At 44.6% G+C, this 20271-nt stretch overlaps 1 protein-coding gene across 1 annotated transcript; it reads right to left on the bottom strand.

Annotated features, from left to right (window-relative positions):
- Positions 1–364: 364 nt before the first annotated feature.
- On the bottom strand, positions 365–19240 carry WSB1 (WD repeat and SOCS box containing 1). Its single transcript, XM_075336589.1, is given in 11 exon segments — positions 365–1281; positions 2164–2271; positions 2780–2893; positions 3879–4051; positions 6834–6934; positions 9324–9350; positions 9353–9453; positions 12837–12912; positions 12915–13108; positions 17110–17278; positions 19035–19240. Coding segments are annotated over 11 exon segments (1266 nt in total). The 5' UTR covers positions 19075–19240; the 3' UTR covers positions 365–1118.
- Between the last annotated feature and the right edge of the window lie 1031 nt (positions 19241–20271).

Below are 20271 nucleotides of genomic sequence, written 5' to 3'. Positions count from 1 at the left end.
TCTAAAGTCTGTTTATTATATACAAATTAACCCTTTGACTAGTTGATGGGGCGTTAGATCCCCAGAATAGTTGGGCCACTTAGCATGTTATCAAGAACCTGTGGGCGTAACAACATGATTTACAAGAGCCGGCGTCGCCAGCGCTCTACAAATTACGTGCATGCACGTGGCTTTGTTCCCTTACATCCCTGAGCCTCTGAAGCCGGGTGTACGCGTCCTGGCTTGAGAGGCGCGCTGCGTATGATCAGAATTGCAGAACATGGCTTAGTGGTTTTGGGGACACGGGAGACCTGACAGGTTCCTCTTAATGAGATAATTAAACCTTTGCAAAAAGGCTAACTGATTTCAATGAAGACACAGAACATTTATATACAAAAACAGTGTTTATTTATAGACATTTTGGCAAAATTAAACTAAATATATGGTTAGCATTATAAGCACTGCATACATTCAATAGACCAGCATGTGCAAATAAACAGCAGAAGGCAACAGCGAACACTTTGCGCATCTTTGGCAGCTAACCAAAATAGACCCCTTTATTATATACATGGGGTACATACACAGAATGTTGTGGCACAATCTACCCTCAATTACAAACAAAGCCCTACTGAACTCCAACATTTACCATTCCTAGTTAGAACTTGAATAATGATACAGTAAAATATCTAGCCTTTTACTTCTCTCAAGAGGTTAAGAAGCTAGCTATCCAATATCTTTCCACCCATCAAACCACCAGGTGCACAGTGACTTGCAAAAGACTCACACTGCTTTAACACAAAGATGAAACGGACGCTGTAACTACAAAGCCAGCCATACATTGTAAAAGAAAATAGGTCTATATCGTTAAGCAGAAATAAACATGTAGCAGCATACACATATTTACAGGTTCACAGTTGTAAAATCGTATGTCCACATTCCAATTAAAACTTGTACGGATGTCATACACTCCTAAATCACAGTTAAAGCTCAGAGTGATCAGAAATGCATAAAAATGTTTAAATACTGCACTTTAAATAGTCAAATAAGATTGTAACATTTAAAGCATAAAGCTTGTAATGCATTCGTGTGTTGCCAGATTCAAGAAGTGGAACCAGTTTGTAGAAAACCAAAAAAGTTCCCTATATCATTTGGTAAGCGAGAAACTCCATGACTTTCGGAGGCACAGGCAGCTTCTGGGCTTGATGTGTAGTCATGACTCTTCTTATTGCCATACGACATAAGTGCTGAAGGCTGGAAACATAAGTGGGTGTAGCCCAAAAGTGTACATTTCCATCCTGAGTTCTGTGAAAGCAAACAGCCAAGAGATTGTGTAAGCACTTCCAGCAACACTCAGCGGCAACGCATACAGCAGACGTTTTCTCTACAGAGTAAGGCTGCTTTCACACTACGTTTTTTTTAACATGCGTCCTGAACGTATTTTTAACGCAAAAACGGATCCAGTGCAAATGCGTTTTCATTTCAATGCATTTGCAATGGACTCGCGTCAACATGCGTTTGCGTGCGTTATAGTGAGGATCCAGCGACTTGCAGTTTTTTTTAACATTTTTCAAAAACGCTACTTGTAGCGTTTTTGAGCTGCGTCCAAATACTGCAAATCGCTGGATCCTGACTATACTGCATGCAAACGCATGTGAACGCTGGCATGCTGATAGACAGAATCCTGCTTGCTCTACTGAGCATGCACAGAAACCAGCCTCGGGTGATCAGTCTCTCTCCCCCTCCCTCTCTCTCTCCCCCTCCCTCTCCCCCGCCTGAGAGCTGCGGACACTCGTAACCAAGATAAATATCTGGTAACCAAGCAAAGCGCTTCTCTTAGTTACCCGATGTTTACGTTGGTTACGTGTGCAGGGAGCAGGCAGCCCTGCTCCTAGCAGCTGCGGATGCTCGTAACCAAGGTAAATATCAGGTATCCAAGCAAGTTACCCGATGTTTCCCTTCGTTACGAGCCTCTGCAGCTGCCAGAAGCCAGCTCCCAGTCTATCACATTCAGGTCCACTGACTCCCGATCACATGACTCCAATGACCGCCCATAAACTTAAAGTGACAGGATCCTGCAAAATAACACGTATAATAATAATGATAATAATATGACGCATGTTAAAAAAGTAGTGTGAAAGCAGCCTAATGTGCATGCTACAAAACAAAGCCAATAAGAATACTTACCCAGCAGCTAGAACACTGCCATCAGTAGAAAAGGCACAGCAAAGACCTTTATTTACAAGGGCAACTTCAACAGGGTGTGACTGATCAATACGCCAAAATCTTACCAACCTACAATTTATAAGGTGAAAAAAAGGAAATGTGATCAATAAATAGCAACAATGTCCTTTTCCGTTTCTCTAATATTGCAGAAGCAATATAATTCTTGCACACATTGGAGATTTTTTCCATCTAAATGTGCCTCAATTCAAGAGAACATTGTCCATACAAATCGGTCTGAAAATCGGACTGGATGCACAGAGTGGCCGGTGGGTCTTCTGACCTGAGCGTGACAGCTGCATATATTTCTATGAAGCAGTCACGCTCGGGTCGTGAGAGCTACAGTCAGTCCCTGCACTGCGGTCCGATTTTGGAGCGAGTTAAATAGTTATGTGGCTGCAACCCTATAAGCCAACAATTTGGAAGAAAAAACGCTGTACCCGCAATTAGTTAATTCTTAGACTGCCCCGTTAAAATGAAAACGGTCAGACATGAGAAAAAAAATCTTTTTACCCTCTATCTACACCAAGAGTCTAAGGTTTTGTAAATGCTACAAGCAACAAATTCTAAATAAACTTACTTATCATCAGCAAGACTTGCAATATGTACCCCATCATGACTAAATGAGACTGATCTCACCCATCGACCATTATCCCCTCCTGCAAAAATAGGTGTTGGTGGGGGAAATAAGTGCCTGAAAATAAAAAAAAAAAATATATATATATATTTTAGAAGAGTTACAAGAATACATACTAACTTAGACAATTTTTTCAACATTCATCAACAGTCATCAACACCCTATACAATCAGTGGGTGAAAATATTATGGGAGTAAGTGATGTCATGGTTTAAAGATGGGCAAAATTTGGGAAACATTAATATGTTGCCCATAGCACAGAAAATGAGTGCATAAAACAGGGACTGCAGGAAAGTCCATGTATCATGTGCTGTCCCCTCAGACTCCAAGCAAAGCAGAACACATTGCTTTGGTTTTGGCTTGAAATGATCCAAATTATAAATGTAGTGTAAGATTAAGAAAAAAGATAAATAAAATTTGGGGTCCATCTTCTAATCTGGTGGTGCCCTTACTGGGGCGGCAGTGGTGGTGCTGGAGTAGGCAATGCTGCACGACGTGCAGCAGGTGTCACGGATGTTCGTTGTGAGGCAAGAGCATCCAGAAACTGTCAGAGGTGCAGGCTTCAAAGAAATGGCGCCCAAGTTGGCGCGTGCACAGATTGAGCTATCGGCTCAAAGACAAGCAGAGATCTGATCTTCGCAAGCGCCACTTACTGGCGTCATTCTCCTTAAGTCCACTGCTGAGAGATCAATGGACCGAAGGCGGCACGTGCACAAATGAGATCCTGAGCCGAGAGCTCAATCTGCGCACGCACCAACTCCAAGTGCCATTATTTGAAGCCTCCACCGCCGACACTTTCAGGATGACCCCTGCAGCGAGCACAACCCGACATCAGCACAGCCCGCAGCGTCACCCCTGCCCCTCTCCACCATCCCCCGGTAAGCTACATTCAGCTTATAAAAGGTGCACCCCCCCCTTTTTCCTCCCAATTTTTTGGGTAAAAAAGTACAACTTATATTCCAAAAAAATGCTGTTCAGGAAAAAGAAATTGTTAAGAATTGATATTCAGCGATTATGTAGTTTTGATTCTAGGATTTACATACCCAAGTTCAAACAGAATAGACCCAATATGGGGATCCCAGACATAAACTCTGGTATCATACGATGCAGTAGCCAACAGAGCTCCGTCAGGAGAGAATTCACAAGCTACCACATCATTGTGGTGTCCTTCTAGCTTACGGATCATAGTATATTTATCCATGTCCCATAGAAAGACCTAAAAGCAAAACACAGTTGTTACAGTCTATGTACTGGAAACTTAACAGGTAAATCTAGGAAACTCTCTCTACAATAATTTTACTATTAATTAAAGTTACAATAAAATTACATGACTTGCTCAGTGTCATACCCAGTTTATTAATGGGATAACATTAAATAGGATAGGCATGCAAAAACAAAAAAACAAAAAATTAAAATAAAAATCAGCTCAAGTTAAAATGTTACGGCTAGAAGCAAGTTCTATAAAATGCACAATATAAAAACAAATAAAAAAAAAGTTCAGTTTGCTTTTAAGGTAACAGTTGGGTTCTGCATTACAACCCCTGTTTGCAAAGCATAAAACTAATTATATAAACAGAATAGTAAGTTATCATATGGTTACTCCAGTAGTACCCCCTTTGAGAGAATAAGTTCACTTGTTTACAAAAGGCTTGAATCACCAACGTGAGCCCAGGAAGAGAAACAGATACTGCAAGAAAAGAGAAGGTTGACAGCCAAAAGAAAACACTTTTGGCAAACAAGACAATATCTAACAATACACAAGCTATAGGCTCATTTTACTTAATAGGGAAAGTGTGTAGAAACAATATTGCTAACAGATCTACTGAGGGGCAAGTCACTTCATTTCTACACGTGACTGCCAACGTTCGAAAGCCAAGTTGAAGGAAACAGTGGTTATTTAGATTATGGTTAAAGCGGCTATATTTTATAGTTAAATTGTTTATTAGTTCATTAGAAACTCCATTTTACTGGAGTATAAGAGAATACAGCAGTTATGACCTTAACAACTAAACAAAAAAAAGAAATAGAAGCAAAATAAAACAGCAAAAATAAGGAAAGAAAAAGCAGAAAGTGGACATCAACCAGCACCTGCGTACGTACAGTACACCTTGCAGTCGATTGCAAGGTTACTTCGTCCTATGGCATTGGTCGCCCCAGCCTGGTAGCCAGAGATGCCACTCTCTGCCCAGCTAACACCACTGTGCTCTCCTTTGTGTGGTGCCAACTGAACCTCAATCACACCCATATTGCTGCCACCACCTGTGACAGGGAAAGCAAGAAGCTTATGGAAAACACACAGCCTACAATAACATTGGGTTAACAAACAATGTCAACAACCATATAGGCTAAATTTTAGGTGTGAACTGCTCCTTTGGAGAAAAGGCCATTGCACGACTATGCTCAAAATTAGAACATTACAATATGAAAATAAAAAAAAAAAAAATATTGCACAATTCTATTAAAGGGAATGTGTCAGTGTTTTGAAATATGGGATCAGCATGATGTGGGGGGCAGAGACCCCAATTCTGTGATGAATCACTTACTTTGCTGGTTGTAGTTTTAATTAATAACCGCTTTCTCCGCTGCAGATCTAGCAATCCTCTGAGATGTACAACATCCTTGCTTGGCAGCTTTTTGTGTACACTGTGCATAAGCAGAAAGCTGCCAAGCAGTCATGAGGGCAGGGTTGGACTACCTGGCAGCACACCAAGTAGTCCTCTGGCGAATCTCCTGCTGATAAAACTTAATTGGACAAGTAGCCCAGTAAGGCTGCTTTCACACTACGTTTTTTTTAACATGCGTCCTGAACGTTTTTTTGCTGTAAAAGCGGATCCTGCTTTTACAAAGAAAAACGCATGCAAACGCATGTGTTATTTTGCAGGATCCTGTCACTTTAAGTTTATGGGCGGGCATTGGAGTCATGTGATCGGGAGTGAGGGGAACTGAACGTGACATACTGGGAGCCGGCTTCTGACAGCTGCGGAGGCTCGTAACCAAGGTAAACATTGGGTAACTTGCTTGGATACCCGATATTTACCTTGGTTAAGAGTGTCCGCAGCTCTCAGGCGGGGGAGGGAGAGGCAGAGAGGGAGGGGGTGAGAGACTGATCACGCGAGGCTGGTTTCTGGGCATGCTCAGTAGAGCAAGCAGGATCCTGTCTATCAGCGTTCACATACGTTTGCGTGCAGTATAGTCAGGATCCAGCAATTTGCAGTATTTGGACGCAGCTCAAAAACGCTACAAATAGCGTTTTTGAAAAATGTAAAAAAACTGCAAGTCGCTGGATCCTCACTATAACGCACGCAAACGCATGTGAACGCATGTCCATTGCAAATGCATTGAAATGAAAACGCATTTGCACTGGATCCGTTTTTGCGTTAAAAAAAAACGTTCAGGACGCATGTTAAAAAAAACGTAGTGAGAAAGCAGCCTAAGTGACACATTGCTGGAATCATGGTCTCTACCCCTACATTATGCTGCTATCAGATTAGCTAGCAAGAACCTCATGACAGATTCCTTATAATAGGTAATTTAATACATTTTAATAAGTATTAATATATCGGCGCCATAAGGGCAAATTCCAGGAGCAGCACCTGCACTGCATATATACAGCAGTATATCATAATCTAAAATATGTCAAATATAAATGCAATATTTCATTGTCATTACTATAAAATGTGCATTTCCAGAACCATATGCTATAAACTTGTATCTTAATTATATTAGCGTATGCAAAGCAAGGTATGAGGCAGATGATAGTGAATGGATTCTGGCAAATTACTCATAGGTTTCTGAAATGGGCTGGCTTGCCAAAAGCAGTACAAGTTGTGATTACTTATGCCAGCTTACACCCTCAGCACGTTCCACCATGCATCATTTTTTAAATTAATGTGCTAAAAATCACTCAAGACACTGAGCATGATCTTAGTTTGTGATTACAAATGTAATACTTCTTGATTAGACATAAACATATAGAAATATGGAACTTTGAAACCTACAGCTTTCCCAGCTCCGACAGAACACAGCATTGAGGAATCAGGGGAAAACGCACAGCAATAAACCCAGTTCTGGTGTCCCCTTAACACTTTCGTCATATTGCCTAAAATAAAGCACAAAACAGCTAATTATTGAAAAAGCCCTCACGGTTCCGTTCCACTCCCCCACCCCCCAAAAAGAACATATAGTTAATAAAATATTAACTTGTATGTTTACCCAGCGACAAATATTCCCCTAGGGCTCCGCGCAGTTATTAAGAATGCACTTCACTAGGTAGAAAATTAAAGGCGAGCGCAACCAAGAGCAGCATGATCCTGAAGAAATGAAGGGAATAAAGGAGTTTATCAGCACAAAATGACTGATCAAACCAAGCACCCTTGCATGGGTGAGCAGGTCAATGCATATTTCTACTTATTTGCTTTTCATCTACCTTCACCCTCTGGAGCCTGTAAAGTCCAGAGCTTCCTATAGAGGAAGGGGAGGCAGAGAAAAAGTTGTAGATTGAAAGTACAATAAATTGCTTGTCCATGCCAAGGGTTCACCAAGCTCTTGAGCTTTGTTTGAACAGTCATTTTGTACTCAACATTTTTTTGCTTTGGGCTACCTAAACCCAGCCTGTGTTGGGGACAGAGTCTACACTCACGTTTTGCTTGTGATGTCGGTCTATTCTGATGTGTTGGGGACAGAGTCTACACTCACGTTTTGCTTGTGATTTCTTTCTATTCTGATGTGTTGGGGACAGAGTCTACACTCACGTTTTGCTTGTGATGTCTGTCTATTCTGATGTGTTGGGGACAGAGTCTACACTCACGTTTTGCTTGTGATGTCTGTCTATTCTGATGTGTTGGGGACAGAGTCTACACTCACGTTTTGCTTGTGATGTCTGTCTATTCTGATGTGTTGGGGACAGAGTCTACACTCACGTTTTGCTTGTGATTTCTTTCTATTCTGATGTGTTGGGGACAGAGTCTACACTCACGTTTTGCTTGTGATGTCTGTCTATTCTGATGTGTTGGGGACAGAGGCTACACTCACGTTTTGCTTGTGATTTCTTTCTATTCTGATGTGTTGGGGACAGAGTCTACACTCACATTTTGCTTGTGATGTCTTTCTATTCTGATGTGTTGGGGACAGAGTCTACACTCACTTTTTGCTTGTGATTTCTTTCTATTCTGATGTGTTGGGGACAGAGTCTACACTCACGTTTTGCTTGTGATGTCTGTCTATTCTGATGTGTTGGGGACAGAGTCTACACTCACATTTTGCTTGTTATGTCTTTCTATTCTGATGTGTTGGGGGACAGAGTCTACACTCACTTTTTGCTTGTTATGTCTTTCTATTCTGATGTGTTGGGGACAGAGTCTACACTCACTTTTTGCTTGTGATGTCTGTCTATTCTGATGTGTTGGGGACAGAGGCTACACTCACGTTTTGCTTGTGATGTCTTTCTATTCTGATGTGTTGGGGACAGAGTCTACACTCACGTTTTGCTTGTGATTTCTTTCTATTCTGATGTGTTGGGGGACAGAGTCTACACTCACTTTTTGCTTGTGATTTCTTTCTATTCTGATGTGTTGGGGGACAGAGGCTACACTCACTTTTTGCTTGTGATGTCTCTTTCTATTCTGATCTCTTATGATTTTTTTTCTCACATCGGCATAGGAAAGTCTTTAGAATATCACACTTCACACAAGGTAACTGGATACTAAAAGCTGCAGTGATTTGTCAACAATGCTTAAGCTTAAATCACATCAAAAGGAGGAAAGTAACACTTGTAACAGCAAATCTCTGAATAAACTGAAATGAAAGCCCATGGCAGTATCCTGAACAAAGGCTGCATCATCACAGGCTTACTGGATAACAAAGGAGAGCTCAGGTTCTTCACAGGTTAGGACACATTTTCCAAGAGTTCATGCGGATCTCTAAACAATCATGCACAAAAAAGGAAAATGGCACTCCAAAATTCAGGAAAAGCTGGTGATTTATCACACAAGCTTCAGTTCAGTCATGTATGCAAGGTTTCACCTCCTCTAAACATAAACAAGTCTAAATTTAATACTTGCAAATCCATTGTGTCAATTAAGAAATTAAATAAGACAATTATCTACCCATTGGTGTATCATTACATTGCATAAAATACATATTGAGAAGGTGAATCCCAAGTAGGCAATATCCCTATTTCCTGTAAAACGAGATTAAACACATCTTATGTGCATAAACGTACACAATACCAATGAATTTGCTATTTACGCATAGACATTGTGATTCTACAGAGGAGCTGAAATGTAGCATACGTTTCTGAAGCGTGGGTGACAAACAACCTTTCCTGAAATTTAGAGAGCTGCTTTCTTGTGTATGGCTTACTGTACTATAGTGTTATGGGGTCACAGGCTAAGCTGCCGACAGCCTTGGAGCATCCGTGGGAAACTATGTATGCCAGCTGTACTGCTTGCCTTTACACCAACTTCAGCAATATGTCTGTGTTAGCATACCATCATCCTTTAGGTCCCACACCCTGAAGTTTTGTCTCTGGAAGCAGAAACCAGTATAAGGCTGCCGTCTGGCGCAAACGTCAAGTCTCTAACAATTTCAGCATGATCCATCAGATTAAGGAGGAGCTTCCTAAGGGAGAAAGAGAAAAAAAAAAATAAGGACAAAAACAAGGACATTAAAATTCCAACAAACACATTCATTTAAAACAACCAAAAAGCATTTCACTAATTTTTAACGTACACTTGTAACTTTGGTTACTTAAAGGGGTTGCCTGTTCTGAAAACAAAAAGCCTCTAGTCGTTTGGTGTAACTGCAGAATCGTGAACCTACCAGTGCACGTACTGCGCTCTGCGAGGATTTGTCGCTGTCCTGAACCATGAACAGCGGTAGATGTAAGCGATATGCATACCCCCAGCCAAAGCCCGACTAGACGGGGCACAGCCTCGCACAATGCCTGTGTACTATCCAAGGTCTGTGCCCTGTGCAGACCCTTTAAAGTGGTTTCCCCATCTCAAAGTGATGGCATGATGGCATGGATATGCCATTACTTTATGACTGGTAGGGCCCATCACCAAGCCTGAAAACAAAAAAAAAAAAAAAAAGTTTCTCTCCGGCAGTGCCCCCCAGCTTTCCAGATAACTGAAGCAGGGTCCCATTCTAAGGATATGCCTTCACTTTATGAGATAGTAAAGCCCTTATAATGTAAAGGCCAGCATCAGACAGCAGAAATGCTGTCCTACCACACATCTGTATGGAACCCAACCTACAAACTAGGTATGTTGATCAAATACCATATTACTTAACAGTTTGAGTCTTCTAGCCACAACACATGCAAAAATTAGATCCATGCTCTAAAAGCCATGTATCAGGCTATGTGCACACGTTGCGTATTTCCATGCAGTTATGCTGCGATCTGCACCGCAGCGTAACTGCATGCGTCCCCAGCATAATCTATGAAGATTATGCAGGAGCCGTGCGCACGTGGCGTTTTTAGAGCGCAGCGCTTCGGCTGCTGCCCGAAGCGCTGCGTTCTAAGAAGTGACATGTCATTTCTTTCCTGCGCTCTGCCTGCAGCCCCTGCTCTGTCTATGGGAGGAGCTGCAGTCAGAGCGCATTGGAATTGCTTTTTTTTCATTACGGACTGTTTCTGCAGCGATGTGAAGCGCACGTGTGCTGTTCAAATCGCTGCAGAAATTTCTGCAGGGACGGTACGCAACGTGCGCACATAGCCTCACTATTTAATTACATTCGGTTTCTTCATCAGAAGTTTTGCCAGAAATTATCTCCTCATCTATCCTTCCTCCTCTAACAACCAGCAGCACGAGCTCTGCCAACCAGGGCAAAAGGCAAGAAGCTCCCAATCTAACTTGTTCCAATCATGCATAAATTATACACACGGCAGTGGGTATTTAGAATGCGGCTCTACAGCTTGCAAAACAACTCCATGCCTGCCCTTACTATAACAGCCATCAGGGCTTGTAGTTTTGTAAATCTCGAAGCCATAGTTAGGAAACCACCACTTCGTGTTTAGGAGGGGGAGGGGGGGGGGGGGGGGGTTAGCACTGGAGTAGTGCAATAAATCTAAGTTCCTTGCCCATATACTCACCCTCCGGCATATTTACGTTTTATCGGTGCTGCTCCAGTCTGGCAACTTCTGACTGGCAGCAAGTCAGAAGTAATGTCACAAGCTCTCGGTGCAACTCCATGAATGAGGCCAAAATAAGGAAGGAGCTCACAGACTCGCCTTGAAGAGTGACTTTTGGCTCGCTCCATATAACACTGGCGACCGATGGGTGCAGCGCTGAAGCGGAGGGCAAATATAGGAGTAGGGTCAGGGAACTTAGATTAGAAGCACCACTCCAATGAAATAAAAGCCAAACGCTGCAGTAGTGCTTTAACCTTTTCCTATTCAATAAAATTTCCCGTTCTGCCCATTAAAATCCTATTATAATTGAAAAAACCGTCAAAACAGAATTTTGCAATATGAATGAATTTTGTAAGAAATCAACAGGAAATCAATTTATTCACAAGTGAATAATAAACAAGGCAGTGGCCCGACAAAGGAGCGTAAAGGAACACTTGGAGTGTCCCCCCGGGGGAAAGGGACTCCAGATAGGAAAAGGTTAAGGAGAACCTTTGGTAGATTTACAATGTTCATACAGTTGAAGTTATTTATCATAAGGAACAAACACTATAAACTGAACAACCTGATGAAACAGGAGAGCCGCTATGGGGAAAAAAATCTTAATCACTTACCGGTAATGGGATTTTCAGAAGCCCATGACAGCACAACCTCTCAGGTGGTGCTGTCATGGGCGAAAGGGAAAAATAAATTTGGGACGACACTGCTACCACTAGATGAACTTTTTAGCTTGTAAGAACTAAACAATCAAGGAGGTCATACAAATATTAAGTATATTTAGGGTGTGTGCGCACAAATACGTTCTGTTCCGCAACGTTTAGGTTACTGCATTGTGCATTTCAAAACGCAGCCGAAAAGCTGTTTTGAAAGCATTGTGCATGCAGAATGCATGCGCTCTGGATGCTTGCTCTGCCATAGACAGAGTGGGGAAAGCATCCGGAACGCACAAAAGAAGTGACATGTTGCTTTTTATAATGCAGCGATTTGACAAAATTTTTCAGCAGCCGAAACGCTGCGTTCTAAAACGCAACGTGCGGATGGAATTTGCACAATCTTCATAGATTGTGCTGGGGACGCAGAACACATGCATTTACGCTGCGGTGCAGAACGCAGTGTAAAAGCATGAAAAAAAGCACATGTGCACACAGCCTTGAGGCTCAAAATAGGACAGCTTCGAATCTGTCATTGATTTTCGCTGGTCTCCTATTGGGGGCAACAGCACACACTATTATTGCTGTATTAGGATATATTGTACATAGTTCATCATTTCTGAAAGTCTAACAACTTGAAAGTAGGCTGGATGTCGTACCAATATAATAAAAAAATATCTTAATAAATGCAACCACACTCCTATTAAAAGTATGGGAGTGCAAACATTCGGGCGCATGGTGCTATAGCATCAGAAGCTGCAGGGGGAGATTACATAGCCTGAGTAACCACATTATTTTTCTATATGTAAAGTTATTTAGTTTTTGTGTAGTATATTTTTAGTATACTAAATTAATAAATGTTTGAGAGGGGGGTATTTTATTTTTGGATAGTTACAGCTGCATTCTATAGATGTCCTATTTAACAAATGTTTGATATAGACCAGGATCAAAGAATGGGCGCAGTTTATAGATACACAGGTCAGGGCTTATTGTGTCACCGCTCAGGTGTCATACTCTGGAGAAAGACCAATTCCTGAATGGTGAATCACAGGCAGATATCAATTGAGGAAACAGTCTATTGGTCACAATCTACAAGGACATGAAACATGATCCAAGAATTCTCATGACTCTGAACATGAATCTGTTCTAAATCATGACTTCCTTCTTACGCATGATACAACGCATCAACGATCTAACAAACCCAGCACTTGTCCGAAGACGTACCTGTATACACATCCCATATCTTGATGCGCCCATTGCACAGCCCTGTAGCAAGCAGGAGCTGGTCTTGACCAACTTGAACCGGTGCCATTCTATATTCACACAACGACTCTGTTTTTCAGGTACGGATGACCCAAATGCCAAACTCCAGACAATGTCCCCACAGTCTATAGAATGCTCTTGTGGCTTGTTTCTTTGTGCTGCATCACTGTTCTGTCTCGACAGTTTTCCAGTTGTCAAGTTTACACTATTCTTTGTACTGCCAGCAGCGCTGAAAAGGAATAATAAAGAGAAAACTTCAGTCAATGAACTAAGAAAGCAGCCACGACCATACACTACAGCTATGGTTTACCTCCCAAAAACGAGAAAAAAAAAAAAAACCCACGCACACGAAGATCCATACCTACGCCGACAATAACTAAAGTATCAGCACTGGCAATTTGAAAGAGGGGGTGCTCACCTGTATGGACTTTACCCAGTCACTAAAAATCAATAGCGTGTGAGACAGCATATCCAGTGATGAAGGAGTTAATAAACTGCTAATCTAACTGGATATGCTGCCTCACTCCCATCTATATATATAATTGCCTTATTCTGTCTGTCTGTCTGTCTGTCATGCTCCAAAATTGTGTCACCGTGACATGTCCTTACGGTGACACAAAGCTGATTGGCCGCTGGGCTCGCCATGGCCCCGCCCCCCCCACACCGATTGGCCGCTCGCCCAGGCTGCGCCCCCACACGGATTGGCCAGCCGCTCGCCCAGCCTCCGCCCCCCCCACAGATTGGCCTCTCGCCCCGGCACCCTGCAGGCATTGGCAATTCGGCCACGCCACGCCCCGCCCCCCCTCACGCAACGCACGTTAGCTCTGGCCCCGCCCACCTCCCCCCGCGCATTCCCCGAACTGACAGGGCTGTCACGGAGGTGAGTACTGTACTCCCCCCCCCCCCCCCCCCCCCCCCCCCCCCCGCGCATTCCCCGAACTGACACGGCTGTTAAGGGGGGGTGAGTACTGTACTCCCCCCCCCCATCCCCCGCTCGCACGGGAGTGGTGTGGGCTCCCGTGCGAGCGGGGGACGGGATACGTTGGCATGGTTACAAGCGCATCGAGGTCCTGTAGCGGCGGAAGATCCACACGCACACACATACACACACATCAGCTTACACTCACTCTCACACTCACTCTCACACACACATCACACACACACATCACATCGCATCCACACACTCACAGCATCCGGCGATATCCCTTGCTTCTCGGCCTCGATACTGTGCTGTTGTGACCTTCCAGGACCTGACGGAGGATCACATGGCCAGAAGCATGTGGTATCTCCGGATGTTGTGACTGTGAGCGCGTATGTGCGATATTGTCAGTGTCTGTGTGTGTGAGTGTATGCGATCGTGTGTGTGAGTGTCGCCAGAGGAGGGGACAGAGAGGGGCTGAGGCTGGGGACAGAGAGGGGCTGAGGCTGGGGACAGAGAGGGGCTGAGGCTGGGGACAGAGAGGGGCTGAGGCTGGGGACAGAGAGGGGCTGAGGCTGGGGACAGAGAGGGGCTGAGGCTGGGGACAGAGAGTGGCTGAGGCTGGGGACAGAGAGTGGCTGAGGCTGGGGACAGAGAGTGGCTGAGGCTGGGGACAGAGAGGGGCTGAGGCTGGGGACAGAAGGCTGATGCTGCGGGTAGAGAGGCTGATGCTGGTACAGCATGGCGGATGGAGCACGTTTGGGAGTGCGCAGCATGGCGGATGGAGCACGTTTGGGAGTGCGCAGCATGGCGGATGGAGCACGTTTGGGAGTGCGCAGCATGGAGGATGGAGCACGTTTGGGAGTGCGCAGCATGGCGGATGGAGCACGTTTGGGAGTGCGCAGCATGGCGGATGGAGCACGTTTGGGAGTGCGCAGCATGGCGGATGGAGCACGTTTGGGAGTGCGCAGCATGGCGGATGGAGCACGTTTGGGAGTGCGCAGCATGGCGGATGGAGCACGTTTGGGAAGTGCGCAGCATGGCGGATGGAGCACGTTTGGGAGTGCGCAGCATGGCGGATGGAGCACGTTTGGGAAGTGCGCAGCATGGCGGATGGAGCACGTTTGGGAGTGCGCAGCATGGCGGATGGAGCACGTTTGGGAGTGCGCAGCATGGCGGATGGAGCACGTTTGGGGAGTGCGCAGCATGGCGGATGGAGCACGTTTGGGAGTGCGCAGCATGGCGGATGGAGCACGTTTGGGAGTGCGCAGCATGGCGGATGGAGCACGTTTGGGAGTGCGCAGCATGGCGGATGGAGCACGTTTGGGAGGTGCGCAGCATGGCGGATGGAGCACGTTTGGGAGTGCGCAGCATGGCGGATGGAGCACGTTTGGGAGTGCGCAGCATGGCGGATGGAGCACGTTTGGGAGTGCGCAGCATGGCGGATGGAGCACGTTTGGGAGTGCGCAGCATGGCGGATGGAGCACGTTTGGGAGTGCGCAGCATGGCGGATGGAGCACGTTTGGGAGTGCGCAGCATGGCGGATGGAGCACGTTTGGGAGTGCGCAGCATGGCGGATGGAGCACGTTTGGGAGTGCGCAGCATGGCGGATGGAGCACGTTTGGGAGTGCGCAGCATGGCGGATGGAGCACGTTTGGGAGTGCGCAGCATGGCGGATGGAGCACGTTTGGGAGTGCGCAGCATGGCGGATGGAGCACGTTTGGGAGTGCGCAGCATGGCGGATGGAGCACGTTTGGGAGTGCGCAGCATGGCGGATGGAGCACGTTTGGGAAGTGCGCAGCATGGCGGATGGAGCACGTTTGGGAGTGCGCAGCATGGCGGATGGAGCACGTTTGGGAGTGCGCAGCATGGCGGATGGAGCACGTTTGGGAGTGCGCAGCATGGCGGATGGAGCACGTTTGGGAGTGCGAAGCATGGCGGATGGAGCACGTTTGGGAGTGCGCAGCATGGCGGATGGTGCACGTTTGGGAGTGCGCAGCATGGCGGATGGTGCACGTTTGGGAGTGCGCAGCATGGCGGATGGTGCACGTTTGGGAGTGCGCAGCATGGCGGATGGAGCACGATGGGAAGTGCACAACACACACACACACACTGGGAACCACAAACAACTGCCCTACACAGACACCTACACACACAGACAACGCTGCACACACACAACACCCAACACACAAACACCGCGGCACACACAAATATACGCACATACCGCACAACACACACACATTGCACAAAACATACCTCCCCCCAAAACACACCACACACACACAAACCGCGCAACACACAACGCTACAGACACACAGCGCTCCACAAACAACGCAACACACATACAACACCGCTCTCACCCCCGTCACACCCAGACAACACCCAGAACATGTACAGCGCCTACACAAACACTTGGTAACTACACACAACATATATATATATATATATATATATATATATATAACAAAAATCATACATGAACTACACAATACGTAAATTCTAGAATACCCGATGCGTAGAATCGGGCCACCTTCTAGTTATTTAATATCTGTCTAATGTGTAAGGTTAAGATTGTTTTACACCGACGGTCATCTAATCTATACAGTCACTTACCACTAGAAAACTTTTGACAACCTATTCTGAAGATAACTTCCTATTGTAAAATGGCGCAGCCCATATTGACAGCCGCCATTTAAAGGGACTGTCAGCATAAACCAAGTACAGGCGCTCGGTGCATCATGGTGGGGTCAGTGGTTTAAATATACTTTACCCACCTGCTTGTTTTCCATCTATCTCCACTCTTCTTTTTTGATTGATGGCTCTGGCTCATAGAGCCAGAGGCGGGCAGAGACAAAAAACCACAATGTAAGAAAGCACTTAAATGACTGGTCGCACCATGATGCATTGAACGCGTGTGCTTGGTTTGTACAGTCAGTCATTCTGTGCTGACAGAGCCTCTTTAATGGTTGCAGATTGGTGTGTCTAAACAGCCCATTAAACTACCAATCTGAATTCTTTGTGCACAGAATGATCTTTACTATGGTCATTGTGCACACAGCTCATCATGGGCAGCATGTTCTACTTACACAGGATGATGTGCTGCCGAGAATTATCTTATCACCTGACAAATAAGTGTTTTGCTCATTCTTTGGGCAATTACCGACACGTTCATACAAAACGATAACCTGCAAACGAGCCTTTTATGAACGGTGATTCCAGCTCATCTTAGCGAGCTTATAATTACCAGCCAAGACTTAGAAGAGTGGTTCTTACCTGCAGATTGTTACATAATACAAGCGTAAGATACTTACAAGTTTTTAAGGCACTGAGTCCAAGGAACCAGCTTCACAATACGATGACCCTGAGACCAAGCAAAATAGGAGCCGTCTGGAGCGAAAGCCACAGTCCAGTTTTCACGGCCATACTTCTGCTCAAATGGAGAAGTCGGTGATATAAGCTCCCCAATGCTCCGTGATCTTGCTATAATTAAAGAAATAACAGAACGATAAACTTACACAGACTGTACAATGTATTTATACCCAAGCACCAGCTGAACTGGCTCATGAATAACATATGTAGTTTATGATGAAATGACACTTATTCTTCTGTTTAGAAAAGTATAAGAAAAACGCCTAAAGTGATGGATCCTATAGCAGATCATACGCTAGACAGGAGGACAGCACAACAGGGAGGGTGGCGCTGGGGTGTGCGTGCCACAGTGTGTGTATATGTGTGTGTATGTGTCATAGGGGGGATGGTGGAGAGGAGGGAGGGGAGGGGGAAGGGAAGCAATGAAGTGGTTTGGTTGGCTGAGTGTCAAGCAGCAGAAATAGGTGAAGTAAATTCCACATGAGTAGTTGGGGGAGGGGAGAAGCCAGAGATGGAAGCACAACATTAATAATGGAAGCAGCTCCGAATACACCTAAGACACGTGTAAAATACAGGTCTGAGGAGATTATACAATAACTGAGGGAAAGGAGGTGATCAACGCCTGTCACATGCTGCAACGTATAGAGATGTGATTACACATGTACTAATATACATACACATATACAAAGACAAAATGTAACCATATACATACACTGTACAATTATATACACACTATGCATAATTATATATACAAAAACAATGTACTAGATATACAGGCAGTGCATGTATATACACAATGTGCATTATATATATTATATATATATACACATACATACACACACACACAGCTATAGACATAGTATATACATGTACATTCACACATACATAATGTGCATGGACTTATATATGTATATGTGAATATAACCATGTACTATGTCTCTAGGGGTGTGTGTAATTACACACAAATATATATATATATATATATATATATATATATATTTGTGTGTAATTACACACACCCCTAGAGACATAGTACATGGTTATATTCACATATACACATTGTGCATGGAGAGAGATTGAGATAGATAGATATATATATATATATATATATATATATATATATATATAGATATAGATATAGATATATATATATATATATCTATATATATATATAGATATATATATATATATATATATATATATATATATATATATATCTCTATCACACACACACACATCTAGAGACATAGCACATACATGCGACCACCGTGCGGAGCTGCCGCCTGACCTACACCCCACCTATTGTCTCCTCCCCATAATCCTATAGAATGTAAGCCCGCAAGGGTAGGGCCCTCTTCCCTCTGTACTAGTCTGTCTACTGTAACTTGTATACGTATTTTGTATGTAACCCCCTTCTCATGTACAGCACCATGGAATTAATGGTGCTCTATAAATAAATAATAATAATAATAATAATAATAATACATGGATATTCACACATACATAATGTGCATGGAGAGAGATTCTATATATGTATGTGAATATAACTGTATGTACTATGTCTCTAGGGGTGTGTAATATATTATATATATATACACACACAGAGACATAGTATATACATGTATATTCACACATACATAATGCGCATTTTATCTATATGCTATACATACACAGTGCAGGAGAGCCCCCCCCCATACAGTAGTAGCAGACCTCAGTACAGTGCCCCCCTCAGTACGGCCCAGCACCGTCCGCCAATACCCGGAGGACACCCCAGTAACAGACACTCCCAGGAGATGCAGCCATCACGCACAGCACAGGCGCCCGTCCATAGTCCCGTATGAATGGTGCACGTCCGCCGCGGACTCACCTATTTCATCTTCGTTTACAAAGTCGGGAAAGCTTGCCATCTAAATAGAACCCAGACGTCTAGGGAAGACCGTGTCGCAGTAAAGCAGGCTGGCTGTTGTGATCGTGCACCGCTCTCCCCCGCACAGATGCGCCTCAGACGTCCGCACTCCAGCAACTAACCTCAAAATGGCTCACACCGTCCGAAAACCGAGCGTAGGCGGAGCCGTGACGTCACTAGTCTGAGCGCAGCCACAGAGGCGCTCGAGGCGTTGGCTGCTCTCTGGGGAGGAGCGTGACAGAGGCGGTCATGTGATGGATGAATTGGACTCTGGAAGGGGCGGGGCTTGTTCTCCGCAGTCAGTGGTCGCCGGCGGGAGCTGGAGCGGGAGCAGGAAGTGGTGTAATACCAAGCAATAACGCACATGTACACATATACACTACGGGGAGGACGTGTGGGCCGGGAAAGGGGGCATGGTGCTAGGAAAGGGGGTCTGCCATGGAAGAACTCCTGTGTGCACATTCAGGGGCTGACACGTGTCGGGTTTGTAGCCGTATTTCTGCAGCCAAATTTTTTACTCTCTGGGATAAAACAAATAATGGCTTTGTGCAGGTTTGTCCACACTTCCTGTGCCTTGTCTGCAGTACATGTTAATACGCCTACAGTAATTTTAGTCCCCAAAATGCAGCACAGATAATGTTCATTTTTGCTGCATTTTTCCTACGAAAAAAAGGCAGCGTTTTACGGATCCAGGAAAGTGAATGAGATTTCTGAAATCTAACGCTGCTTATTTTTTTCAGCCATTTTAATGAGGGGGGTGGCAAATGCATAAAAAATGTGCGGACTGTAGACAGCGGTCTTCCTGCCAACAGACCAGTGCTTAGGCTATGTGAGCACGCTGATGTTTTTGCACTTCTCCAAAACGCTGCGTTTTTTGCTGCAAAAAACGCACCCGCGGCAAACACGCACCACATTTTACCGCGTTTTTGGCTGCGTTTTGCTGCGTTTTTGTTCACTGCGTTTCTCTGCTTTTTTCCAATGCATGGCATGGGTAGAAAAACGCAGAAAAGAATTGACATGACCATTTTTTTTTTTTAGCTCAAAAACGCAGCCAAACAAAACTGAACTATACAGACAACAAAAATGAAATCTCATAGGCTTTGCTGGGGAAGCAAAGTCATGCAGTGTTGAGCCCAAAAACGCGATAAAAAACGCAGCGTGCGCACATAGCCTACAGCTGATTTTTCTGTTGAATTAC

This window comes from Anomaloglossus baeobatrachus, chromosome 2 (assembly GCF_048569485.1).
Source record: "Anomaloglossus baeobatrachus isolate aAnoBae1 chromosome 2, aAnoBae1.hap1, whole genome shotgun sequence".
In the NCBI taxonomy this organism is placed as follows: domain Eukaryota; kingdom Metazoa; phylum Chordata; class Amphibia; order Anura; family Aromobatidae; genus Anomaloglossus; species Anomaloglossus baeobatrachus.
This window is presented reverse-complemented; position numbering and strand designations above follow the sequence as displayed.